This window comes from Pestalotiopsis fici (assembly GCF_000516985.1).
Source record: "Pestalotiopsis fici W106-1 unplaced genomic scaffold PFICI_Scf_1, whole genome shotgun sequence".
Taxonomy (NCBI): Eukaryota; Fungi; Ascomycota; class Sordariomycetes; order Amphisphaeriales; family Sporocadaceae; genus Pestalotiopsis; species Pestalotiopsis fici.
In genome coordinates this window covers 304,754-331,194 of record NW_006917091.1, presented here as the reverse complement: position 1 = coordinate 331,194, position 26,441 = coordinate 304,754, and the positions used below count along the sequence as shown (strand labels likewise).

Below are 26,441 nucleotides of genomic sequence, written 5' to 3'. Positions count from 1 at the left end.
ATAACTTTCTTAGTAACGTGATGCGAGACATCCTTGCCACAATCATAAGAGATCGACATACATGTGCCCCGGCAGCCTGTTGAGCCCCCGTGCGCCCACTCCAGTGCCTTAGAGCTGTCAGCTACAGGGATTCCTAGGTGTTCGATAGCCTGAAAGGCTCCGACGCGACGGCAACCCCAGGCCGTTGGACGCTAAAAGAGTTTAGCTCCCTGCGCGCGCCCGTTAGGCCGAGCCCACGATCTAAACCCTTCAGCCGCGACGCTGATCTTTCTGGATCGTTCTCATCTAAAGACCACAACATCATCAAAGCTCCCAGACCAGGAAACCCGAGAGGCCGGGTGCAGTACCTCACGCCTATATCCAGAAAGCTGTGATCTCTAGCCCCTTGGCTGTCCTCTGCATCAGGCAGGCGCGTCGCTTCCAATGCCTGAGCCGGGGCCGCACGGGCCGACATTGGATGCAGCGGGACGTCCTATGCCGAGCGGCACCTCACCAGCAAATGCAACGTCTCCAGCATCTTCGCTGTCACGAGGCAACGAGTTGTCAGAAGATGCAGCGCATGGATCATCTGCGAGGTCCGATGCTCACAATGATCCCAGCGGACCATTGCCTCGCAAACGGCGACGGACAACCAAAGCTTGCGATGATTGTCGGCGGAAGAAAATCAAATGCGACGGGAAGCGTCCGTGTTCGAGCTGCGCAGACTTCAACTCTGGTGGGCCCAATTTTTCGTCTTTGGTCTCGAGCGAAACTGACCCTCTAATACCAAGATTGCACATATGCCAGGTCGGCCGCCTCCGAGAAAGAGGCCAAGTCGAATGAACCTGCCTCTAAATCGGCCGATGCAGAGGCGCTGGAGAAGAAATTGCACGCTGCCGAGTCGCTTTTACGCCGGATCTTGCCGCAGGTTGATCTAAGCAACCCGGAAGCCGTGGCCGCTTCTTCGCAGACTTTAAGCTCCAGGCCGCTGTTGCGCCCAACTCCACGAAAAGGGACACCCCCCATTGCCGTACCCGCGGAGTCTGCAGGAGAGCCTGGGAGGTTCATCACCTTGAGAGATCGGGTTAGCCAGTTGGACCTGACTGAAACTGGAGAATATGATTTCCACGGATCTTCGTCTGGAGCAGCCTTCCTGAGTCAGATTGCTCAGCAATTTCCAGGTCTTTTTCGCTATGATTCCAGGCTACCGTTTTTGCCGCAATCGCCGTCGTCGTTTCGAAGTGAGGCTTTGCAACATCACGGCCATGCCGGGGAATGGACGTGGCAAGACAAGCATGATTTCTTGGAACTGCCCGTCAGGCAATTAGCACAGGATCTTTGCGATTACGCATTCAGTCGGGCGTCGTGCATTCTGCGAGTCGTTCATGCACCATCCTTCTGGAAATCCTTCGACCACCTATACCAGGGAAGACCCCAGCGATTTACACTCGAGCAACGTCGATTCGTCGGACTTCTCTTTTCTGTCATGGCCCTTGGATCAATGTATGACGTTGATGAGAACGATCCGACCAATCCTGACCATTATGCTGTTGCCATCCATCGAGGGTATGATTGTTCCTTTGGAGACATGTCAGCTATTCCGGATACTCGTCAACAATACAACTGACCAGTGACTTCATATTAGGCACAATTATTACAAATCAGCAAGGCATTATCTTGGAGATATCACCGAGACATCTGATATCGTAACTCTACAGGCTCTGGCCTTCATCATTCAATTTCTACAGGCTACTGGTAACCTGAACGGCTGCCATACCTTTGTCGGCATTGCCCTTCGCTCGGCTTTGCGTATGGGGCTTCATCGTCACTTTCCACATACTTCCAAAGCACCAATAGTAGACGAGACGAGGAGGAGAGTCTTTCATACCATCCGTCAAATGGACATCTATCTGTCTACTACCCTTGGGCTTCCGCTACCCCTACAGGAGAAAGATATTGACCAGGCCTGGCCGACAGAAGTGGACGATGAATACATCACAGAAAACAGCATCCGAAAACCTCCACATAGTCGCCCGTCCTTTTTGGAGGCATCCAATGCCCATGCAAGACTGATGCGAATCCTTGCCCAAGTCGTAGATCACTTATATCCGCCTACAGGGGCAGATAGGGAATCCGAGGACATGACGTACATGATAAGCGTTGCTAAGATAAGGGAGATAGAAGAAGACCTTCACAGCTGGCATGAAAGCCTCTCCCCTATCTGGCGTCCGGGACCGGAAGAGAATTTGGAAATCGCCCGGTATGTCCCCCAATTTTTCTTTCGTGTCTTCTTGTTGATGCACTTTGTGCACGATATTCTAGCCCCTATAGTTTCCATCATAGTTGCCAGTGTCGTACTAACCACAGACCAAATTCTAGAATCAAGGTCCTTCTCAGATTTGCCTATGCACACGTACAAATGATGTTATACCGACCCTTTCTTCAGTACTATTCCCAACAGAAGTCAACGGTGAAGACTGTAGATGAACGATACTTTGCACTTGCAACTGCCGGTATCAACGTCTGCCGGAACATTGTCCACATAGGCTTGGAGATCCGCAAACAGGCTGTGCTGATCGGACCATACTGGTTCATCGCTTACACGCAGTTTTTCGCAGTTCTGAGCTTGTTATTATATGTGCTGAACAATCAAGACCAGCCAGGTGTTCTGGATCTTTTTGCCGATGCCAAATTGGGCAAGGACTGCATTGCTGGTTTTACACAGAGAAGTCTGGCTGCTGATAGGGTGACCACAGCTCTAAATGTGAGATTTTCTTGTGACATGTCCGATTTGTTGTAGTCGAAGAAAGCTAACATATCGCAGTCACTATTTGATAATCTACCTGATCGCTTCAAATCAAAAGGGCTAGAAGCGAACCGAGTATCCACGCCGAGCCCCGCAGCGGTCAATCCCAAGCCTCAAACGCCGATTTTTCTACAGGCTATACTGAACTTTCCAGACAATCATCAGCGATGGCCGTCAGATACAGTTCCAACTTCTGGTAGCGCACCGCCTGGGAGCCACACGACAGCCTCCAGGCATAGCTCCAGTCCCTACATCTCAAGGCCTCCTCAATATGAGGTACCTTCCAGTCTCATGGACTTCCCCATCGAAGATCCATTCGCATACCCCTTATTGCCCGGCGTTAGTCTTGCTGACAACACTTTTGCGACGTTGCCGGAAGATTCTTTGCAACTGCCAATATTTGATGCAAACATGAATATCGAAGGCCAGCTTTTGCATTTCAACAATATTCACTTTTCATCCCCATTTCCAACATCTTCGACCAATGATATGGGGTATCAAGCTTACTAGACGTCAGTCTAGGACTGAGCTTTTATCCGCGCAAAAAGACATTATTTGCACTGTCCTGGCTAAATCCATTCGCGCTTGCTTGCCCACCGGTTTGACGCCCTCTAAGCTGGGCGACTTTTTTCCTGAAATTCGAAAGCTCGACATCGATGGCATCGGGATTTTGTTTACACAGACAATGAGAACCCATTGCCGAGCCTTTCATGGCCACGTTGACTTCATTCGTCGGCTACTCCCGTAGTATTGCAGGCGATGTACTCCGCGTGGACCTGGGCGCAGAAGTCATTCAGGGGCGTCAAATGCATCTCAAATCCATTGCGGTTGACTATATGTTCGCCACGCGAGGGAATTCAAGGTTACGGAGTCAGCATCGGCTAGTACAACTTTTCTTGAATTGTGGCGTATAGTCGCATTTTGACTGGCCGTTCTACGACGAGACTCGGAAAAAGCGGAGAATACATTACACTCGAGCGACGGCAGATTGGGCTAAGCACAAACTGCATGACAGTGGCGCATACCAGCGTGAATATGAAGACCACATTTTCTGCGATTACAGCCTTCCGATCGCTATTACGCTAGGTCGACAGGATTTGGTCCCTGAATCGATCATTGGTGATGTCTGGTTATTGTTTGCTCCACTAATCACGTCTTCGCCGGTCAAAATATTGCCTGCGCTTGAAATTGGAGGAGAAAATATCAGTGAGATGTCTTCAATTTATGAGCCTGGAATCACGGAAATGCACAAGATACGGCCTGTTTCCGAAGGCCTGTTTCGGAAACAGAGCTTAGACGTGTATAAGAAGGATCCACTGTTCAGAACTTGGTGACTTGATCTCGAGACTCTTGTTCTTTAATGGCACCCGTTACATGGAATCACTTCGTTACTCGAAAGCTTTAATAAAATGATTCCTCATACGTTCCCCGGCCGTCTTCATGGCGATATTGTAGCCATCGGATCCACGTGTCCAGATTTTCTGCGCTTCTACGTCTTGTAAAACCAAAGACGGTAGGAGATAGGCCAGTCCGGCGAGCTCGCCCTTACGCAAGGACTTTTCTGCAAAGTCCATAGCTTCCTCTATTAATTGCACATTTGTCGATTCATCCCATCCAGAAGAAGAACCGGGTATCGTCATGTAATTGTCGTATTCCTCGCTGCGATAGAGTTCAAAGGCCAACCATAGAGCTGACTGAATAGCCTCGACGCGAAACATGGTCCCATTGCCGATGAGCAGTGCCCCGAACGGATCGTTGGGCCTCTTGTCGCGAAAGGCGGCGCACACGTCGTGCACATGCCGCTGTGCGCGGTTTCTGGATATATCTCGCGAGAGGTAAAAGGCCGCGTCGTGCAGAGTCGCAAAGGGTCGGTGCAGAGCCGCGAGATACTTGTGGTATATAAACGCGACGTATTTGTGCGCAAAGCTTTGCTCTGACGAGGGACCGTTGCTCATGTCCGAGATGGGTTTCATGTCGCGCGCGAGTTGGCGACTCAGGTGCATGACGTCTTCGAAACGCATGTGCTCCTCATTATTGACGAGCACGGCAATCTTGGTGCGCGTGCGCAGAGATTGTCTCAGGATCGCGAGGGGCTGGAGAGCTGGTGTGTTGTTGCCGACTACATCGCCCTGACCATCCCCTTGGGGTGATGGCTGCGCTGTCGCACATCCACGTCGCGGCGGCGACGGCATAATGTCGAGATCAGTTCCGGGCGGGACGGTGGGTGCCGCGCCGCAGGCGAGGCACGCGTGGAGTTCTAGCTCTCGCACCGTTTCCCATAGTTGCGTCTTTTCTGCGTCCAGCTCGCCGGCCCGGTTGAGACCGAGCATCATGGCTAGCCGGACACCGGCACCCGAGTAGACATAATCCGCCGTATCGTTGAACTTGAGCGTTTGCTTGGCCGTGTTTAGCAGGGCGGCGATACGCAGGATATCGAGGGTGCATTCGCCGAGCTCGAGGGCAGTGGTGGGGACTGACGAGGCCAGATCACACCACACATACACCGACGACGGAAGGAGTGGTGCTTCATGGCTAGGATAGGTCCCATTTGCTAGCGCCAGGATGAGGAGAACTTGTACGAGCTGATACACTGGGGCGTTGGAAGGGTTGTTGAGTAAGGTGTCGAGCTCAATTGTAAAGGTGGTCTGGTCTACAACAGGGAGTATGGTGTGCAAGGTCTCGTAATAGCGCCCGACCAGGATGCGGATGATGTTGGTTCCGGGAAGCTCATCGGATAGTGATGCGGTGAGTATCGTGTTTCTAGCGTGGAGTTTTGCCTTTCTCCATTTCTCATACGTTCTTTCCAGTAGTGGTACGCGGTCTTTGCGACGGTCTCCAGGGGCGACACTGTCACCTAGATAAGCGATCAAGGGTTCAAACTAGTTGTCATCAGATGCGAGCGCTAAGAATTGGGTTCGAGTTTGATGAGATAACAGCCAACTCACCTGATGCACAGCCCAGGAAAAATGACTCCGACCACGAATGGGATCCTCATGTCCCCAATCGTGAGTCTGTAGTTTAGACTCGGACTGCGGTGTTCCGGATAACGTATTTGAATAATTTCTTGGTAGCTCTAAAGGAGCCGCGGGGGAGGGCAGTGAGGGATGAGACGCAATTTTCTGCTGCAATGTCTGCACGGTATCTGGATCTAACCCATGGTCCCTATGTCCGGCCACTCTCAGTTGCTCGGATGTCCCATTCTCGCGATCGCTGCTCGAGGTAGTTGGGGTTGGTGCGACCGAGTGTCTCCGTGTTGAGCGTCGGTTGTCGTCGGATCCGCCATGCTGCTGGTATACGCATTCAGCCGCCTGACCTCGTCTGATGCACTGTGCACAAGGGGATATAGTGTCACATTTGACCTTTCGCTGGTGGCAGATGGAGCATGAGCTCCGTGGCCGAGGATTTCTATGTCTTCGGCGCAGCCCCAGCATGGTGCTCGGTGATCTCTGAGACGACGATGTGACTCCAGCAATTTAAGTAGGTGACCAAGAAGGTTGGGAGTTTCTCTGGGGCGGGGCATTCGGGCCATCAAGAAGCCTGTACAGACTTCGGCGATGACAGGGCCGCAAGGAACGATGAACGACACATGTTGCATAATTGGAAGAGGACGGGCTGAGTCTTCGCCTTACCCGATGTCATATCGCCGAGCTGAATGAACTCTTACCGAGACTATCCTCTTCGGCTTGGGACGTGCCGTGCAAACTTGGACAATGTAGGATTAGGGATCTGTCGCTAAGACCTTAGTGCTGAGCGAAGCTTCAGAAGCTAAATTTATACTAAGGCAACTATAATCAATACAGAGCGGCGGCATCATCCCTGTAAATATCACGTGCAAGAAACCAATGGAATCGAGCCCGTGGTGCTTATTCATCTCGTTGAAAGTATTCAAAGATGGTCCTTTTGGTCATCAAAATCGGCGTTGGTGCAATTCATGAAGCTAATAAACCGCTGACATTATTCATTGCAATAAGCCGCTTTGCTTGCGCTGTTACCTCTTCCGCTACAATATTTGCTTGAAAGCCCCATCATTTTGTGGGATAGTATCTTGCTTCGTTCCAAAGATGCAGTCTGAAAACAGTGGCCAGTCACATCTCGAACCTTTTCGACATACAGATAGTACCGCAAAAGATGTACAGCAATCGAAGTACTCTGAAAATTACGTCGCCGACAACAAAGGCGCACATCCAAAGACCTTGCGCCGTGAATCTTCAAAGTCCGCAAACTTGAGGCAGGCACGTGGATACGTCATAATCCAGGCCGTCTGCCGACTTGTTTCGACAATACTGGCGCTGGCAATAGCCGGACTTGTTGCTAGGTCTCTGGCCGTGTTTAATGCAACAAAGAATTACAAAGTCCTCATGAGCTTTGCGCTGGTCATGCCTGCTTGGCCTTCGGATTATGGCAGATCGCTCATGGCTACTTACTTGCTTCTGGCCGCAGCCGCCATCACTTTGGTTTTCGGAATCCTCATGGCCGTGACATGGTGTCTCTTGGCGGTAATGCATGGTCTTGTGTCTTTGCTGCTATTCCATACTAATGCAATCTACTAGGAAAAGACCCAATGGAAGGGGCGGCTTGGCCATGCTCTATCCATCGTACTTCCGTCCATTTCTTTTGCATTGTTTGTAGCGGCATTGGTCGTTTTCAAGCTTTATGACGGGCCTGATGGTATCCGCGGTTGGAGCTGCATGCATCAGAATATTGAAGTCGATTTTGACAGTAATGAGATTGGCTTGGGTCGCGTCTGTAATGCACTGGTGAGTGGTGTCGCACAATTATATGACGATTCCCTCTCTTTACTGGCCAGCTAACGATGAGTGTTACCGCGATCAACACAGAACGTAGCCTGGGGCCTTGGAATCGCTGTTGCTATACTGGAATTTGTTACCTTGGTCATTATTTTGATAAATGGTCTCTCAGCAAGAGGTCGTGAAAAGAAGAAGAAGCACGTCAAGGTTACTCGAACTGGATACCACGAGTTGGAGCCAATGGTTGATCAGGAGCTCGCCTAAAGGAATCACCAATCTTGCGGAAAATTGCAGCGGGTCCTGCTTTTCTGGCTTCCATTGCCTGTTTGATGGACAAATGTATTTCGTTGGGGCGCGAATGCTGCTGGGACCGGCCTTGAGCGCGACATCATGAACCGTAGTGAACAGTATTTAAGTAGTTATGGAATCACTAGTTCAGAAACTTTCATCGTTCTCATAGTGTAAATAATATTGACTATTCGAGGGCATACAATACTTAAAGGCCTTTTCCAAGAAATGATAGACTCGCAAACATCCTGCCAAGTAAAGCCTCCCTGCCCTATCAGTCGCTCGCACCCCAAGCCCAACAAGTATACAACTCCAACCTTGTTAGACATCCTTGGCCCGCTCAACCGTCTCAGATTCGCAGCCTTCTAGCTTTGCACTTTTTTCTGCTTCAAATACCTCCTCAAGCATGACTTGCTTTGAAAATGATGGAACTTGCCAAAAGGGTTCCCTTCGGAAAATAGAGTATTCATCTCTTCAAGTGACTTGCCCTTGGTTTCAGGAAAGAGGAAATAGACCAATGGAACGACGCAGAATCCTATGACGGCGTATACAATGTAATATCGCCACTTGATGGAGACGAATGCAATCGGCGTGATTTCAGCAATAACGAAATTGAAAAGCCAATGGGTTGCGGTACCAATGGAAGCAAGATGGATGCGCAAGTCTTGGGGGGCAATCTCGGCGCTGTAGAGAAAGTTTGCAGCAAGGAATCCAAGGGGGAAAAATGCCATGAACAGAAACAAGAAGAAGGTGGCGGCAATACCAGCTCCAGGGCTAGCCTGGTTGTCAATGGCCCATACAGTCCCTGCCAGCCCAGCCATGCTGGCGCCCATACCCGCGCCGGCAATCATGAAGAGCGGCTTGCGGCCGATCCGATCCACGGTGAGGTAGGCAAAGGTTGCGGCGGCAATCTTCCATGTCAAGACGCCCGCATTCAAAAGTGCTGCCTTTTTAGAAGGTAGCAGGAGGGACTCTTTGAAGATGGTAGTGCCATAATAACTAATGACATTGGCTCCCGTCATTTGTGCGCAAAAGTTGATGCCGATAGCCAGACAGAGACGGTACCATAGGCGCTGGCCGTCACGTTTGAACAAGTCCAAGTACCCGCGAGCGGGCTGTTGGCCTTCGATGCGGATCATGCTTGTCAGTGTAGCCAACTCGAGCTCAACAGCCTCTGGGTCAGCTTGATTACCAACCGCCAACCTGCTGATACTCTGACGAGCATCTTCAGTCTTGCCCTTCATGACAAGCCAGCGAGGAGACTCTGGGAAGAGCATCGTCGAGGCCATGAGCATGAGACTAAAGACGATAGGCAATGCCAGTGGCAAGCGCCACGCCACCTCTTGCGATGAGATGGAGGACAAGCCATAGTTGACCCAGCCGGCAGCCGCGACGCCCGTCGCCACAAAGGCACCGAGAACGACAACATTTTTTCCACGGCTCTTGGGTGCTGAGCATTCACTCTGCCAAACTGGGACTACCGCGTTGATGGCTCCGTTTCCCACACCACTGAGTATGCGGCCGACAATAAGTTGGGCAAGACTAAAGGAGGTTGCTTGAATGAGCATGCCGGCTGCTACGACCACTGCCCCAGCCAAAAGGCTAGGTCGGCGGCCGAAGCGATTGGCTACTCGAGCAATGCCTAGGGCTCCGATGAGACACCCCAAGGTGTAGATTGCGACGACGGTTCCTCTGTAAAGATAAATGTCAGCTTATCCAACGTGCTCTATTCGGCCTGCAAAAGTCGGTTTCGAACTGACCCTGGATTCTGGCATTGCGGGACTTGGCTTCTCCCGTCGTAGTCGCAGTATCAATGGTTGGAAAATGTTTGGTGAATGATGGGTAGGCGAGCACGCCCAGATTGGACTGGTTGTAGCCATATAGGAGGAACGCAGGGAGAACAATCAAAAGTATACGAGCCGTAGCCAAGGCTTCGCCTCGGGCAGATAAAAAAGTCATTTTTAAATACTTTAGATGTAAAAAGAATCTTTTGAAAACGCAAAAATGGGTAGGATGATGAGAACAGCGGGTTGAATAGTAAAGGGGAAGAGCCAGATCATATCTATCTGTTACTTTGTGTCACCGGACTTGGCTAACACCGGATTGATGCACACTTCCTCAACTAAACAAGTGCGCATACCGCATCACTTTCGACAGAAAAAGAGGAATTAGACGGTCAATTCCCAATGGTGCTGAACCATTCCCTTGCACAACGGGCATTTTCAAGGCCGGTCCAATGTAATGTTGTGGCATCCTGGTCTTGTTCGATCACCTTTCGCAGAAGACTGGCTCTCGAGGCAGACAAGCCAAAAAGGAGTCCCTGCGACTCCACCCCCCGCAAATTCAACACCGACGCGGACCAAAAACCCCATGGGGTTGGCAAAGCTTGATGAGCTTGACTAGCTTGGCTGCCTTGGCCGTCTTGGCGTTGGGACTGCACGATTCACGAGCATGCGGATCGTCCGAGTCGCTCGAGTAAGTCCGAGCTATACGACTACTCTCTCGGCACTTAGTTTAGCCGCTCGTGTCTCGGATTTGGAGATGCTCATCGCTTCATAGATGAACCGCGCCAGGTATCCATAATGACGCCACAAACGCCGCCATTGTCTATCGGCCTTCATGTTCATGGTATCACTTGGCATAAATGATAAATTGCAACCTTGGTCCAATAGGAAAAGATCAAAGTTTATTGCTCTCTGCGGATGCAAACTCAACAAGGTTCCAAGCAAGGCTGAAAATCAACATGGCGGCTCGCACACCCTTTATTCTCTTTTTCAACCCCGTTCGACATGCAACGGCGCGTTTTGCCGAGCTACAAAAGATAGCAAGATGCGAGGTCGTCACGAGCAAAAGTAGGGAAGAGTTTTTTCGGGACGTCTCTGGAAAGTACAAGGACATTTCAGTGATTTACAGGACGTCGGCAAGCGGAGCTGTAAGTGAAAGACGAATTCATGTAAAAAGAGGGTTGGAGGAGAAAGCTAACAGTATTTGATGGGGCAGGTGGCTGGCAATTTTGATGCCGATTTCATCAAGCAACTTCCTCCCACCTGCAAATTCATATGCCATAATGGCGCCGGTATGATTCTCATGCTTTGTGAGATCGTTGAACTCCAATTGACGATTTACGTTCAGGTTACGACCAGATTGACCCAGATGCGTGTTCTGAGCGCGGCATCACTCTCACGTATGCACCCGACGCCGTGACGGAAGCGACGGCGGATCTCGCGGTCTGGCTCCTTCTCGGTGCCCTGCGCCAATTGAATCCGGCCCTCAACTCGCTGCGCGCGGGTAATTTCAAAAAGGGCGTCGACTTTGGTCGCGATCCCCAGAGCAAGGTCCTCGGCGTGCTGGGCATGGGCCGCATCGGTCGCGCCATCAAGGCGCGGTGCGAACCCTTTGGGATTGTCACGCGCTATCATAACCGCCGACCGCTGGCTGCCGAATCGGCTGCCGGTGCTGAGTACGTCTCGTTTGAAAAGTTGCTCTCCGAGAGCGACATCATCAGCGTCAATGTTCCCTTGAATGCCGGTACGCGACACTTGATTGGGCCCAAGGAGATTGCCATGATGAAGGATGGGGTTGTCATTATCAATACCGCCAGGGGTGCCGTCCTCGACGAAGCTGCGGTGGCTGAAGCATTGGAGAGCGGCAAAATCGCTTCCGTGGGATTAGATGTCTATGAAAAGGAGCCCATAATCAATGAACGGCTCCTCAAGAACGAAAAAGCGCTCTTGATACCTCATTTGGGCACTCACACCTACGAGACTTTGGAGAAGATGGAAACGTGCGCCTTGGAAAACGCTCGTAGGGCTGTCTTGGGATTACCTCTGCTCACGCCAGTGCCAGAGCATGAGCAATAGGTGCCAGTCAGCAGCATTTTAGATTGCAGATACATAGAAAATGAATCATTAACGTATAATTATCAAACCTGACATGACATTGGTGAAACATGGGATTGTCGCTGCTCATAGTATATTCAGTTTATGAGTGACAACAGTTATACCCAGCAAGTTTTTAGCGTATAACTAGCGCTAAGCAACACTCGTCTTGAAATGCCCACAACACAAGTCTGCATGTGATTTCATTCTGAATTTAAAGGTACAACTTCAAGTTATAATAACGAAATTGGGGTCGCCATTTCCTCGCAAAAGAAGATGTTCGAACTGTGCTCTTTTTGTCGAGCCGGCATAGACCAGTCACGGACCGGTCTTCGCTCCACTCCCATGGTCGGCTATACTCTGTGCCGTGCCAGCGGCATTCACTGAGCGGCATAAGAATCAGCCGCCCGCGATGATCATAGCGGTTTAGTAGGTACGTAAGTGAAAACACGAAAGCGACGACTAATTATTGTTTCAATCGAATGAATCCTCTAATATTTATACCTCTGGGTTTGTTTGGCACTGCTATTCTGTTCGATATCGACGAATTGACTTTTTTTCATTGCAAACCAGCCAAACTTTCACAATGACGAAGATTGCACTATTGGGCGCCGCAGGTAAGGATGCCTCGTCATTTGGACTTTAGCTCTCAAGTGTACGACTGTTGGCTGCGTTCTGCTCGCTAACACAACAAAGGCCAGATTGGGACCCCGCTGTCTCTGCTTTGCAAATCGGTAAGACCTAAGCCCAGTACGGACCCTTGCATAGAGCCAAACGAGTACTAACCGGGGGTATCTTGTGTCGTATTTAGAGCGACCTCTTTACTGAGATTGCACTTTATGACATTGTCCATGTTCCTGGAATTGCCACAGATCTCAACCACATTGATACCAAGGCCAAAGTCACTGGACACTTGCCTGACAACAATGGGTTGGCTGCCGCTCTGAAAGGTGCCGACATAATCGTCGTCACTGCGGGTATAGCAAGGAAGCCCGGCATGACAAGAGATGGTACGTTACGAACTTTGCAAAATACTTATCCTTTGTCAATGTGATATGCTGACAGTGCATTGGCAGATTTGTTCAAGGTGAGTAGCCCAATGGCACGTTGAGTGCGCATTTTATTGATGGGAACAGACCAATGCCAGCATCATTCGTGACATCTTCCAAGAGGTAGCCAAGACATGCCCACGTGCACTATGCTGCATCGTCACGAATCCCGTAAACTCGACCGTTCCCGTGGCCGCCGAGACTTTGCGCAAGGCCGGCGTCTTTGACCCGACCCGCCTCTTTGGCGTCACTACCCTCGACGTGGTGCGGGCGTCGACTTTTGCGTCTCACGTTGACACAAGCATTGATCCTCAATCCATCAAGGTTCCAGTCATTGGCGGTCACAGCGGTGCACCCATCCTGCCCTTGTACAGCCAGGCTCAGCCTCCCGTCCACCTGGACAATGATACGTTGGCGCAGGTCATTCATAGTAAGTTTTCGGGCTATCAGCAGGGACTACAAAATGTGGTTATTGACTTGTAATGCGTAGGGGTTCAGTTTGGTGGCGACGAGATTGTCAAGAGCAAACAGGGAGCCGGCAGTGCGACGACTTGTATGGCTTATGCAGGCTTCCGCTTCGTCAAGGCTCTTCTCACTGCTCAAGCGGGTACGGCGGTCGTCGAAGAGGCTTACGTCTATCTTCCGGGTGTGCCAGGAGGTGACGCTCTCGCCGCGGAGCTAGGTGTTGACTATTTCGCCGTGAAGGTCAAGTTGACAGAGAATGGGGCAAGCCAGGCATTCCCCATTGGCCAACTTTCGGAAAATGAGCAGAAGCTTTTGCAAATAGCCATTACGGATCTACGCGCCAACATTGCGACTGGATTGGATTTCATGGCTCAATAGAGTAGCCGTTAGCTAGATGCGATGATTGAGGACTTTAGAAAGAACGACAGTCTATTTATGATATCAATAAATCAATCTAGTCTCGAGTTTCTATGCTGCCATGGCTGTAAGTGCAGAGCACTGCTTATCGACATCCGCCACCTTGACCGTCTGAACCGCCTTATCTTGCGAGCCCAGAAGAACCATGTTCCCAGTCCCAAACTCGACCCAGCCGCCAGACTCGGCCCCCTGCGGATCTTTGGCAAATGCCAACCACATGTCCTGCATGGTATTGCTCGTCTCGACTTCAAAGCTAGAGGCGGCACCGTTGAACAGACCTCGGGTGCCAAAGACCTGCGGCAACTCGGACATGTGGTAGGCGCCTTGCCAGAACAGGGGGCTGAGATCGGTAAAGTTGCCGCCGTACTGATACAGGTACGTCTTGCGCTTGGCAGATGCCCAACCTAATGCCGAAGCGAAGGCAGGGCATTGGAAAAAGCCTAGAGTTGCCATGTCGGCTAGGGTTTGGTTCGGTCCCATGTGTACCGGGTCCTTTGGGGCCGGCACTTGAATGACGCCCTCGTTGGTGTTGGATCCAAAGATGGATGGCTTATCCGAGAGCAGACCCTTGGCGTATCGGTCCGTGTAGTTGGCAAAGGCGACAATGTCGTCAGGAGTTGCAAGGAAATTGAGAGTGGTGTAGTCATTGACTTGGTATAGTTGGTCAGGAAGTCAATAATATCCTTTGCTGGCTTTGAGCGCATGCAGGACGCTTCGCCTGTGGCATCAGAGGGGCACCCGAGAGCCTTGGCCACTGTGGAAAAGTTGGAGTGTGTTGGATCAAACGTGGTCAGTCCACTGCCTGGTGGATACAAGGCACTTCCCGAGTCGGAGATAAAGCCCTGAACGATGGGATCACTAGGGAAGGCGAAGTTCTGAGCATCGACAGCGCCTGCACCAGAAGACTGGCCCCAAAGAACCATTTGGTTCGGGTCGCCACCGAATGCTGCAATATTATCTCGAACCCATTCCATAGCTACTCGTTGATCGAGAAGTCCCAGATTGGTTCGATTCAAGCCTGCGGCATTTGGAAACCCAAAAATGTTGAGTCGATATTGCACTGCCACGACGATATGTTCCCCGCTTCTCTGAATCCAGGCTGGAGGCTGCTGATACCCGACACTGGAAGAACCTTGCTGGAGCCCGAGACCATGAATCCATATGATGACTGGAAGGGAATCTGATACATTCACCTTTGGTGCCCAGATGCTGAGGGAGAGGCAATCCTCATCCCATGGAGCTTGATTAAAGAACTGGGGAGGAAACACGCTTCCACTACTAGCAGCAATTTGCGGGCACGCGTTTGGTATTATGGTCGCTTGCACCTGGGCGCCAGAATTTGCTGAGAGGGCTTCGGGAGGTTCGAATCGTAGAGTACCCGTTGGCGCTTTAGCGTATGGAATTCCTAGAAATTGCCGGACATTGGGGTACGACGGATTCACAAAGCCTTTTGTGACGCCAGAGACAGTTTGAACAGCGAGTTCATCCTCCGAATTCACCGTACTAGACGACGTTGATTCGTCGAGATGCTGCCATCGTGGATGTTGGCAAGGCGGCAATGCTGTAGACTGACTGGTGAACAGTAAAAGATCAAGGGCTAGTGCCTCGCAGATGAATAAAAGCTTCATTTCTTCTTGATTGAATTGAATATCAGATAATTGATTGTTATGTTTTCTCATTATTTCAAATAAATCGAGACATCATGACAACTTATACATATTTCTCATCTAACCGTAATGACGCAGGCCAGCAGCCATATAGAAGGATATCCACTATACTATACTATTTGTAAGTTGTCAGCGATCCACCGGCATGACGATCAGATTCATATTTTCATAATTCGTTTGTTCTCGGCCCCTGTAAATGTCCCACTCATGGATTCCCTTGGTGGTTCGACGGCCGTTCAAGGCCCGCAATTGTTTATTTTTGTTGGTCCGTCATGAAATTGCAATGAAATGTCTGAAAACAGGCATCAATAAACCCCACAATATAAAAAAATCGCGGAGAAATATCAGCGGAATAGTCTCGGCGATCTTCTATGTGAAGCCGATCCAAAGTGGATCTCGGCGATATCTAGATGAGTCGGCGTCAAGTGCCGGGATCGTTGCGTGCCGGAACCATCGCCTAGTGGTATGGTGTAGACCCTCCACAGCCACGCACAATAAGCACTAACCTGGACTTGGGAAACGAGATGAGAGCGACAAAAAAGCTTGTTTTGACGGCGCCATGTCTAATTAGCTCTCAAAAGGGTAAGCAAAAAGCCAAGAATAGCTTTCATTCCAAAATCTAAAATGCTAGTGACGAAACAACTGCCTTCTGTCATCAATGGGAAGCCTCAGCCATCTTCACTTTTGCCCGGAGCCGGTAAGCACAACATCGGCCTCTCACTTCCCGTGCGCAGCAGCGCCCAGTCTTAATTTAGCGGGATCTTTCACTGCAGTATGATTTTAGCACATGATCCGGTCTTGCTTGTCTTTAAAGAGGGTGCCCTGTTCGCACAAATTATTCGTGATTAACATCTTTCTACTCCAAAAACAGTATACAACTTGTGAAAAGCTAAACGCTACCATTTATTTCATCACACCATTTTCATTGTATAAACCCATCTCATATCTCTTTCATCTTTTTCTATTCACCATGCGTGCGGGATTCCTAGGTATCGCCCTGTGTGCTCTTGGGGCATTGGGAGCTCCGAGTTTGCCTAGAGGGGCTCAAGGACTGCCCAAGAGAGATCAAAAGGCCTTTTCTTTTCCTTTGTCGGATGGATTCCCCAACATTGATGGCAACTCAAGTGCTCTCCAGGCGATACAAGCACAAGCTCATGGGACCCTCCCGAATGGGCCCCTGCCGACATCGATAGCTGACGTCTCTGCGATCGTCTGGTCCCTTATCGCCTTCAACGAGCTCTTCGAGGTGGCCTATTTCAGCAGCCTGATCAGCAACATTACAGGAAACGTGCACGGATATGAGATTGGCAGCACCGCCGCCTCGGGCGTTGTCCTCAACGCGTTGCAGACTGTTCAAGCCCAGGAAAAGCTGCACGCGCTCGGCGCCAACGGCATTCTCAAGGCTGCGGGACGAAAGACCATTTCGCCGTGCGAATACGTCTTTCCAGTGGACAACTTTGAGGACGCCATTGCCTTTGCGTCAACTTTCACCGATATTGTGCTCGGCACTCTGCAGGAGGCCCAGACAAATTTCGGCCTCGATGGCGATGCCGAGTTCATTGGACTGGTCGGCTCCGTCATTGGACAGGAGGGCGAGCAAAATGGATTCTATCGATCCATTGGCCAGCCCTCTAGGGTACCCTCGTCGCAGCCATTCCTGACCGCTTCGGCTGGCATTTTCGCCCTCTCTACACTGCACCAAATGGTCGTTGTGCCTGGATCCTGCCCAGACACGATACCAATTCCCGTCCTGGATGCGCTCAATGTTGACACGGATAAGATTAGTCCACAAACGGCGGAGATTCAGTTCAGCTTTCACACCAACGACACAAAGCTCGACACGGACAACCTGAGCCTGGTGTATATCAATGGGCAAAACCTTCCCCTTGTTGAGAAGCTCTCTAATGTCAAGTAAGTTGCCATCATCTAATAAACTCGCCAATTATCTGTCAGATAAATATACTCATGGTTTGCACAGCAATCATAACGGCATGGTTCAATTCAGTGCGCCATTCCCCTACCAACACTACCAGATGGACGGTCTGACTCTTGCGGCCGTGACCAAGAGCTCTGGACCATTTGCCAATGCTAGTGATGTTGCTGGCCATGCTCTGTTCGGCCCTGGTATCATCGAGGTTAACTGATGCATCCATCGGAGCCAGAGCCGTCATGATGGTGAGAAGGAGGCTACATATAGACAGCATCGCCGTTTGATTACCTTGGTTTTGGCGCATTATTGTTTTCAATGGAACACGAAACTTTCTGTAATGTGGTGATATTATTTTGGTGCGGAGTTATGGAATTTTTTCATATAGCTTCTTTGCATGAAGATTTTGTAATAAGAACCGGTGATACAATTACCTAGGTACTTAGTCCTGATCACTTATGCGCGAACGGCTTTCTTCCGTCAATGACATCTTGAAGCCAAACGTGAAAATCGGTGATCCACAAGGATTATGCAAGATGTCCGCTGCGGTGCTATATTCGTGGAATCCAACTTTTGAATCTCAGACCTTGGACGCAGGATAGGCAAAATATTAATTTTCCGTATACCGCTTTAAATGACCGATAAAGTATGTTAAAAAATATATAATCGTCTAAGTGCTGAACTTCGCTGTTGCCCTAAGTCAATTCCTACACACTTCGGTACTGTAATCAATACACTGAATAAATACTGACCCGCGCATTTTACCCATATCCAAGCATTGTGTTGAAATACCTGCACGGGCCATGTCATCACCACGTATTCGGCCGTGACCAGTATGCCTGAATGTTAAGGTCATAACAATCTCCTCGTAGCTACCGTTCATCTACAAAACTCCTCTTTAATGTCTACCTCTAGTTGCTTCTTGAACTCATCGGGATACGATATGTTTGTAATGATGTTGCCCACATCCACGTGCCAGTCATCGTAGATGCCATCCACGTCCGTGTAAATGCCACAGCCTTCAGTGATGTTCTTCTTCAAGGTGAGGCTCGCTGGTGCGAATTCCCTTCCGCGCGTGCGCCATTTCCATGCCTCCGCGCTGGAAAGGGCCTTGATGCCACCTGCTGCTTCCACCTTGCGCTCCTGGTCCTGCAGGAAAAATGGGTTCGCAGCGTCCCTGGCCTCGCGGAGCAGATAGAAGTTCGCGTCGACGTCCATCTCTTTGTATAGACCCCAGTGATCTGCCACAATACAGGCACGCGCGATCTGCTCCTTCATTTCGGGCCGGCGGCGGAACAGCTCCGCGTACGTGTGCGAGCTGGCCACATCCGGGTACCAGATCTGATACGGCAGATCGAAGTCACTGGGCGGCGCCTGTTCGGTTATGCCCGTCAAGTCGTTGTTCATGATGCGACGTGCAAGAATCGCTCGTTTGAAGTCGGACGGGACCTTGGACTGCATAGACCACCACTTGGCAAACAATGGATTGTGGTAGATGCCGCGAAGCACGCAGGCCCATTCGTGCTTGAGATACTTTGATCGGCGGAGGCGGGCATAACGATCCACGTCGCCGTAGTAAGCCGCCATCAGGATCAAGACGTCCTTGTTGGCATTAGTCGGGTAGTCTTGCGGCAGTGGCGTATACAACCAATGTGATACGTCTGGGCGACTCGCCAGCACATCCTCGCTGACGCTCTCTTCCGCAATATTGCAGTCTTCGGTGATATTGAATGCGCTGCGCTTAAACCCAGGGTTACAGTAGCCTGGAGCGGTATGCGCTTGCTTGAGATCCAGTGACGATGCGACGGCAGTGTCGCCGTTGAGATAAACGTGAGGAAGACTAGCCGGCTGCAGCTCGGCTTCTAGGTCGACCGTGCGCTCATAGTCGTTCATGACGGAATATCGCTTAGACGCCACCATGATGGAGTCGAATATAGCAGTGTTACCGCTATCGCGGGCCTCAGCAGCGATGTGAACATCGGGCAGCAGATTCAGCTCACGCAACAGTGAAGAGTATCCAGCAACAGCACAGGCCCGGCCGACATGGTATCTCATCTGTGGGTAAGTCTGAGCCAGCCGGCGATAGGTCTCTTCGGATGCTACCTCGGGATACCAGATGCAGTATGGAATATCCTCCGGCGCCTGCATCTCAGGAATCCTCCCGCTCATGATGCTACGGGCGTTGAGAGCTCTGGTGAACTCTGGGAACATGCCACGCAGTTCTGTGGCGAACCCATCGTGATAGCGCATCCCCCGGATCACACAGCGGCGCCCCACCTCCAAGCCCATGCAGTTGGGAACCTTTTCACCACGGATGGCCAGATTCAACTCTTGCTCATCATACTTGGTCCGCATCAGACGGCCCATGATCTTCTTGTCCGGGTGAGAATCCAGCCATTGGCTACTCGGAAGATATGTATTAGCAGGAGCTCGATATTGCCTGGTCAGCCGCAGGAGATGACTGGCGCCGAGTCTAACCCGCATAATTGGGGCCCGGCAGATCATGCGCTGGGGAGGATGGATATCGGGGTGAAGACGGAGAGGAAGGGCGTGGCAATTCTGGAGAAAGGCTTCAATAAGAGTAACCACTTTTCTATACTGCCTTGTATGTAGTCCGACCCCGTCGGGCTCGCTCAGGGGTTCGCCGCCCATAGGTAGGACCGGGGGAGTTATTGTCTTAACCCGATGAAGGCAAGCTGGTTAAGGGCACTTGTTTGCTTGAATTGAGAGGGCCGTCTAGGCGGGTTGCGCACTCTGGACACCCGACCCACAGCGGCCAAGACCACTAAGTTAGGGGACCACCCGTCTCGCCTTAGAGAAGCCCCCAAACTGTGCTGTGAAATCTGGATTCAGCTGAGGGCCAAGACAGGACCATATGCAGGCAGTTCTAAACCGTTTCTAGCGTTTATTTAATACAAGGTCTGCCATTTTTCAATCCCTAAACCTCCAGTAATAAACATCACCATGCCGAAAGCCATGGACACGAAGAGTGTATATCTGTATTATTCCAGTATTCTTGCGTTGGCGATATAGTTTAATCAAATCGTGTTTGCAACACGCTAATCACTACATATATGCTTGCGAGGAAACCCATACTTCAACTGTCGCGGTCACTAATCGAACCATATACGTGCCTAGATGATGTGCCAATTCCAGACTAGATTCTGGACCGCTTATGGCTACTAATCGAGTTCCTCTTCACCTCTCTGTGTTGATGGCGCGCTGCTCGCAAAGGTATCGCCATGTACTTCGAGCTCATCACTCGCCTGCCTCCTGGGTCCTCTCCAAGTTCTAGGCTTGTTGAAATCCTCTCTCCAAGGATTTGCTCGATTTGATGATCCATTCCTGCGCCTACCAATAGTAAAGCGCAGAGATTTGATAATGGGAAGTTTTGCAATGTAAACATTGACAAATTTGGCAAAACCTGGAGTGCAGCTGACAATAATAGCAACGCCATTTTCGACCACCAAACACAAAAAAATAACCGTCGACATCCACGTACCGTCATGTCTGCTAGAGGTTTCCGCTCTATATACCAATGACAAAACACTAGCGACGACTCCCCTGTCAAGTAATTCAGCGAAGGTCTAGGTAGAATCAATATGGGGTGGCATGACTCACACCAAGGCAGTAGTAAAGACAGCTAGCAATTGTAGCTTTTTTTTCGTCAACAGATTGAGTCTGAGAATGACCGGAATGGGCAAGATGAAAATAAGTAAGTCTAGCAAGATGGCAAGAGCAGCACTGACGACGCCCCAGATCAGCTCCTTTTTTATGTTACCACTGCTGAGGACGCTACTCCACGCCGCGCCTTTGCGAGGGGTGGCGAGAGCCACAGCTATTGCAACACTGGAAAGGGAGAGCAACGTGGCTAAGCCAATCCCAAAGCGTATAGCGATACGCATTGGCTTCCGGATTTTGAAGATCTGATGGAACAGGAGAAGGATGGAGACCTTGGAAAAGAATCCCACATTGGCAAAAACCATCTGCTGCGAGAATAAAAACTGTAATTCGAAATAAATGCCTGTAGCAGATTGCCCCCCGGGGCATTGGTACTGACCTTGACATAAATATCGTCGTACCAACAAGCTCTGACGTCCCAGACATGACGTGCGAACCTGAGTTGAGCAAGCATCAGACCTATACTAGCGAGTAAAAAGAAGAATGCGATGGCAACAAAATCTTCATATTAGGTTGTGTCAGCTCTGGTAAGTTTATGCTGCATCTGTTCCACGTTTAAATGGTAGAATAGGGAATAGTGTTTTCATACAGTCGCTCCACCATAGATTCCGCCAATTCACTAGTAGTCGACATGTTGTGAAGCAGGCAGCTCCCATAGTCATGATGACACAGATGGTGATTAGTACCGGGACCAAAGTCTCATCGGGCTTCTCGAAATTGGTAAGTTTGCCATCTGGAGGCGCTCTAGCAGGAATCATACATAGATCCGGGCCAGGGAATCAATCTTTCATCTTGGTACTGCTAACCAACGTATTCCAAAACGGCATTCAAAGTTGTGAGGAGCTACGCATCAAGGAGATGTCAGATAATACGTGCATTTTCGGGAGAGCATGGTTAGGTGGAGCTGGGAGAAGATATAAGCATGGTGTGATTGGTTTTCTCATTTTGGCCCCGAGCAGTGACGAAGGCTAAGGTGATATTGGGGTCGCCGCGGAACGTGAGAGTGTGCGCATAGGTCCTGGTTTGCGATCGTTGCCCAACGATTACGAGCATGCTCCTTGCCTATCATCGTACAGTGGCAGTGCAAGGCGTGACACGCCGGCTGCAAGGATCTTTCAATCCTCAAAACTCATGTAAATTTCAGGCTTCAGCTGCAGCATCGCCACACGAGGGTACCGCTTGAAGATGTGCCGGAATGTCTTCAGCGTCGATAAATTCCCCTCATATTCCTTTGCCACTCGTAATAAAAAAGTATAAGAACTTGTCATCGCCTTTCAACAAACTGAAAGAATCTGATCACGGTTTATCATCGGATTAGTGAGTGACACCGAGTGCTGAGATACATACTCTCTAAAAGTTCTGAATATGCCAATCTGAGAGCTCAAGAGACATAAGAGTTGGGCGATGAATGCTACCCAAGTACCTACTAGGCAGGCAACGCGTTCGGAGTAGCGCAGGACTTGGCGCATAGCGATTTTCAATCACGGTAGTCAACGAGACGCTCCATGACCCTATATGTCCTGTACTGCATCATTATCTATCAACAGATTGAGCACTGCATATATACCCACGGACGAGGATAATACGTACCATGATAATGTGCCACGGGATAAAGGTGCGCTGGATTGAATTGTCAACAAACCAAATATTATCCCAGCCCGGTATTTTCTAGGAATTAACTTTTACAATTTTGGGAATTTTCCAATATTTATCGAGGCTTTTTCGTAATAATAATCATTTTAATTTTTGTTTAATCCGGCAAAGTGAGTGTTTTAGCAGGTTGAAGGAATGTGCTGGTTCTGGTAGCTCGTAATGATGTTGGGTAGTTTTCCCCACTATTTGTGACCAAGTAACACCACCACCTAACAAGGTCTCACTCAAGGTTCACTGGTCTTGACTCCCACAGCTGCCAGCAGCTGAGTAAGATTGGCTCGACCCCAGTGTGCGGGGTAGGTGTGACTATAGCTTTACTTTTAAATTTTCTCTTGATTAATTCTGCTCAATCCAATCAGAAACTTCTTTTTCTAAATTGCTACTACTATTATTGACATAGTATCCTTCTAGTCTGCCATCTTACGACACCATGGATTCTGTAGCCTTCAGTGGTCTCTTGCATGTCGAGCCACCGCACAGTAAACTCCCGAGCCAACCAGAGAGAGCACTTTCGGTGACTCATGCTATTCAGAACCATGAACATGATCTCGTTGAACTCGCCAGCCTCAAGCCCACAGATCCGACAGCATCTGGACCGGCCAGGAGAGCAGCCGGTGCGAGCTATACTGGCTCCCCCGTTGCAGAGGAGGCAGCCGCGGAAGTTTTCCCAAGCATCTTCAGTTCCAGGAAAGATAAGCTTAGGCTCGCGGCTTGTTGCAGCATGAGCTTTACGGGAGGCCTGAATGATTCCGCAGCTGGTGCGCTCATTCCGTACATGGAGACGTGAGTTTGCCTCCTCACTCAATCAAAGGCTGCAAAACTTACACCCACCAGCCACTACAACATTGGATACGGTACTGTGTCTCTTATCTTTGTGGGAGTCGCCATTGGCTTCATCACTGCTGCGCCTTTTGTGGACAGCTTGCAAGCAAGATTTGGAAGTGCCAGGGCATTTGGCATCTGCATGATGTTTTTGATTGCAGGATACATCCCTATCATCTGTGCGGTGCCGATCCCCGCCATAGTCGTCTCGTTCTTCCTCGTTGGCTTCGGCTTGGCGACTAGTCTCTCAATGTACAACGTCTTCCTGGCTAACCTCCCAAGCGCGGGAACTGCGCTAGGCATGGCCCATGGATCGTATGGTGTTGGAGGCATAGTCGGACCCCTGATAGCAACAAGCATGGTGTCCAATGGAGTCTCTTGGAGCATGTACTACCTCATCACTCTCGGTCTTGCCATTTTTAATCTCGGATTTGCCCCGTGGACGTTTTGGACGTTTGAGCAGGAAACTCAGACCGAACTGGGACCGGTCGAGACGAGTCAACGTGGCACACAACAGCTAAAGGCAATGCTTCAGGCCTTCCGGACCAAAGTCGTCCTACTGGGAGCTCTTTTCATCTTTGCCTACCAAGGATCTGAAGTCTCCATTTCTGGCTGGGTCATCTCATTCCTCATTACAATGCGCAATGGCGACCCGACGCGCGTTGGTTATGTTTCATCCGGTTTCTGGGCGGGTATTACTCTTGGTCGATTTTTCCTCTCGCCGCTTGCAGCACGAATTGGCGAGAAAAGATTCGTCTACGGAATTGTGGCTGGTGCTACAATTTTCGAGCTTCTGGTGTGGCTTGTCCCAAACGTGATTGGAAATGCAGTCGCTCTGGCCATCGTGGGTCTTCTGCTTGGACCGGTCTATACTGGTGCTGCTGTGATCTTTACGAGAAACTTGTCTAGAAAGGAACAAGCAAGTGGCATGGCGGTAATTAGTGCGTTTGGGAGCTCGGGCGGCGCTATTGCACCCTTCACGACGGGAATCCTTGCTCAAGCTGTGGGCACATTTGTGTTGCACCCCATCGCCATTGGCCTGTTCGCGGTCATGATGATTAGCTGGTTTTGCATCCCAACGCCACGCAAGAGAACAGAGTAAATATTGCTGGCCATGGTAAGTCACGGGTCAAGCTACATAGACATTGTTGTGCGTCAATCTATGAATCATCACATCTATTTCTATCCAGCACTATATCGCGCTCTAGGTGGCAATAAAAAAGTTGTATAGCATCAAATGTCATTGAATTCAACAGCCTTCTGCCCGAAACAATACTGGTTCACCACATGCCATCCAAGAACACAATATCAATTTTAGACGTCTCAGAATTGCAGCGTTTTCCAGTCCTTGTGACGCTCCCAAGCCCCTGCTACCTTGAGACAGGTCAAGTCGTCAAATTGCTTGCCCACGATTTGCAAAGCAGTCGGGAGCCAAATCGAAGAATCACCAGGAGCGGAAACGAAACCGACAGGAACTGACAGAGCTGGATGCCCGGTCGCGTTGAAAGGTGCCGTGTTTAGTACAGTACCAGCCATGCGAGTCAGCCTTTCCAAAGTTGTGTGATCTCCCCCTTCACGGAAGCTGGGGGTCGCGGGAAATGGTATGGTCGGCATGACGAGAACATCCAAGGACGCAAGCGCGGCATCGTACGCCCTCGTGTACTTTCGGATCAGATTGGACGCCTTGGCACTCACCAATGCACCGTACTTCTCGGCGACATAGAGGTACTTCATGTACATGTTTTGAGCACCGGGTCCCCACGTGTCGAACCTCTGCTGTGTGACCTGACTTTCAGGGCCACCAGCTCTGTCGGTCATGTAGAGCTCCTTGCGACCAGTCCTATCTCCGAGAAGGCCATCCCGTGCACCGGCCAAGGCTTGTGTACAAGTCCATGCAGCACATACCTGATTGTGCTCTGGGATGGATACTTCGACGACCTGAGCTCCGAGGGCAGAGAGATCGGCAATCGCAGCGCGGACTGCCTTTTCGACATTTGCATCCAACACACTGAGCTCGAATCCCTCCTTGAGGATTCCGACCTTGATGCCTTCAAGTGGCTTCGATAATGATTCAGTGGCACTCAGGAATGCGGCCAATGACTTGGAGAATTTCAAGGACTCTTCAGGCAGCATTCTGGGTTGTCTGTCGTCCATACCGTCGGGACCAGCGATTGCTTCCAGAAGCAGAGCATTGTCTTGCACCGTTTGGGTCATGGGTCCACAATGGTCAATGTCCGCGTGCAACCCGAGAATGCCGCTATAGGGAACCAAGCCCCAAGTAGGCTTGAGACCAACGAGACCGCAGAATGTGGAAGGGATACGGACTGAACTTGGTGCCTTGTTAGCAAATTCTGGTATAATGTGATGGTTCTGGTGTCCATCACTCACCCTCCTTGGTCGCATCCAAGTGCCATGTCTGCCGACCCTGTCGCAACTACACGACCAGATCCACTGCTTGAGCCGCCGCATGAATAATAGTCAGCATACGGGTTGTGCACAATGCCTGTCCATGAAGTGTCTGATGAAGCTTCCATGCACGCATTTTCACAAGTTGCTTTGCCAACAATGATTCCGCCGGCGTCCATGATCCTCGTCGCCACCGTAGCATCATACTCGGGAACCCACTCCTTTCCCAAAGGATCCATGCCATTCAGACAGCGCATGCCGGCAAAGGCAATATTGTCCTTGAGGGCCACCTTCTTGCCGGCAAGAAGTGAGCTCACGGGTGCTGTGCTTTGTGCGACACAGGTCACAGCCCACCCGCCTTTGTCGCTTTCCCCGGCATTTTCGGGAATCTTGATTTCTGTCCTCGGGTACTTGGTCATGTCGGGACGTGGAAGGTCGTCCTCCTGGCTCAAGACATCTTGTATGCTGTCTTCGAAGGAGCCTAGCAGAGTACACCAATCTTGCACGAGGGTGTCTGATTGAGCCAAGCCCGCCTTTGCCAGTAGAGCCTTGACTTCTTCCGGGTTGAGCTTGGAGCCACTGCAACGTGTAAGCAGACATCGGAATTGAATGGCCATTATTGCGACTCACTCAGGGGCAGTAACTATCGCCATTC

At 50.4% G+C, this 26,441-nt stretch overlaps 11 protein-coding genes across 11 annotated transcripts; 6 read left to right on the top strand and 5 right to left on the bottom strand.

The window, feature by feature from the left end:
- Positions 1-423: 423 nt before the first annotated feature.
- PFICI_00113 (uncharacterized protein) lies at positions 424-3,295 on the top strand (the record flags this gene model as incomplete). The annotated part of the gene is made up of 5 exons (XM_007828694.1): positions 424-715; positions 771-1,545; positions 1,625-2,239; positions 2,359-2,743; positions 2,804-3,295. 5 exons carry the CDS (start codon positions 424-426, stop codon positions 3,293-3,295), a joined length of 2,559 nt encoding a protein of 852 aa, XP_007826885.1.
- Positions 3,296-4,173: 878 nt separating this feature from the next.
- Positions 4,174-6,216, bottom strand: PFICI_00112 (uncharacterized protein; the record flags this gene model as incomplete). Its single annotated transcript, XM_007828693.1, has 2 exons — positions 4,174-5,664; positions 5,731-6,216. The coding sequence occupies 2 exons, from the start codon at positions 6,214-6,216 to the stop codon at positions 4,174-4,176; spliced, it is 1,977 nt and encodes a 658-aa protein (XP_007826884.1).
- Positions 6,217-6,846: 630 nt separating this feature from the next.
- On the top strand, positions 6,847-7,797 carry PFICI_00111 (uncharacterized protein; the record flags this gene model as incomplete). The annotated part of the gene is made up of 3 exons (XM_007828692.1): positions 6,847-7,281; positions 7,336-7,542; positions 7,624-7,797. The coding sequence occupies 3 exons, from the start codon at positions 6,847-6,849 to the stop codon at positions 7,795-7,797; spliced, it is 816 nt and encodes a 271-aa protein (XP_007826883.1).
- Positions 7,798-8,186: 389 nt separating this feature from the next.
- PFICI_00110 (uncharacterized protein) lies at positions 8,187-9,780 on the bottom strand (the record flags this gene model as incomplete). The annotated part of the gene is made up of 2 exons (XM_007828691.1): positions 8,187-9,511; positions 9,582-9,780. The coding sequence occupies 2 exons, from the start codon at positions 9,778-9,780 to the stop codon at positions 8,187-8,189; spliced, it is 1,524 nt and encodes a 507-aa protein (XP_007826882.1).
- Positions 9,781-10,564: 784 nt separating this feature from the next.
- Positions 10,565-11,681, top strand: PFICI_00109 (uncharacterized protein; the record flags this gene model as incomplete). Its single annotated transcript, XM_007828690.1, has 3 exons — positions 10,565-10,753; positions 10,822-10,897; positions 10,954-11,681. 3 exons carry the CDS (start codon positions 10,565-10,567, stop codon positions 11,679-11,681), a joined length of 993 nt encoding a protein of 330 aa, XP_007826881.1.
- A 604-nt stretch (positions 11,682-12,285) lies between these two features.
- On the top strand, positions 12,286-13,591 carry PFICI_00108 (uncharacterized protein; the record flags this gene model as incomplete). Its single annotated transcript, XM_007828689.1, has 6 exons — positions 12,286-12,316; positions 12,396-12,433; positions 12,511-12,709; positions 12,776-12,786; positions 12,836-13,178; positions 13,239-13,591. The coding sequence occupies 6 exons, from the start codon at positions 12,286-12,288 to the stop codon at positions 13,589-13,591; spliced, it is 975 nt and encodes a 324-aa protein (XP_007826880.1).
- A 90-nt stretch (positions 13,592-13,681) lies between these two features.
- On the bottom strand, positions 13,682-15,258 carry PFICI_00107 (uncharacterized protein; the record flags this gene model as incomplete). The annotated part of the gene is made up of 2 exons (XM_007828688.1): positions 13,682-14,280; positions 14,451-15,258. 2 exons carry the CDS (start codon positions 15,256-15,258, stop codon positions 13,682-13,684), a joined length of 1,407 nt encoding a protein of 468 aa, XP_007826879.1.
- Positions 15,259-16,267: 1,009 nt separating this feature from the next.
- PFICI_00106 (uncharacterized protein) lies at positions 16,268-17,441 on the top strand (the record flags this gene model as incomplete). The annotated part of the gene is made up of 2 exons (XM_007828687.1): positions 16,268-17,208; positions 17,276-17,441. 2 exons carry the CDS (start codon positions 16,268-16,270, stop codon positions 17,439-17,441), a joined length of 1,107 nt encoding a protein of 368 aa, XP_007826878.1.
- A 662-nt stretch (positions 17,442-18,103) lies between these two features.
- Positions 18,104-19,708, bottom strand: PFICI_00105 (uncharacterized protein; the record flags this gene model as incomplete). The annotated part of the gene is made up of 1 exon (XM_007828686.1): positions 18,104-19,708. One exon carries the CDS (start codon positions 19,706-19,708, stop codon positions 18,104-18,106), a length of 1,605 nt encoding a protein of 534 aa, XP_007826877.1.
- A 3,280-nt stretch (positions 19,709-22,988) lies between these two features.
- On the top strand, positions 22,989-24,482 carry PFICI_00104 (uncharacterized protein; the record flags this gene model as incomplete). The annotated part of the gene is made up of 2 exons (XM_007828685.1): positions 22,989-23,341; positions 23,393-24,482. 2 exons carry the CDS (start codon positions 22,989-22,991, stop codon positions 24,480-24,482), a joined length of 1,443 nt encoding a protein of 480 aa, XP_007826876.1.
- A 221-nt stretch (positions 24,483-24,703) lies between these two features.
- On the bottom strand, positions 24,704-26,439 carry PFICI_00103 (uncharacterized protein; the record flags this gene model as incomplete). The annotated part of the gene is made up of 3 exons (XM_007828684.1): positions 24,704-25,709; positions 25,769-26,365; positions 26,417-26,439. The coding sequence occupies 3 exons, from the start codon at positions 26,437-26,439 to the stop codon at positions 24,704-24,706; spliced, it is 1,626 nt and encodes a 541-aa protein (XP_007826875.1).
- Positions 26,440-26,441: the final 2 nt, after the last annotated feature.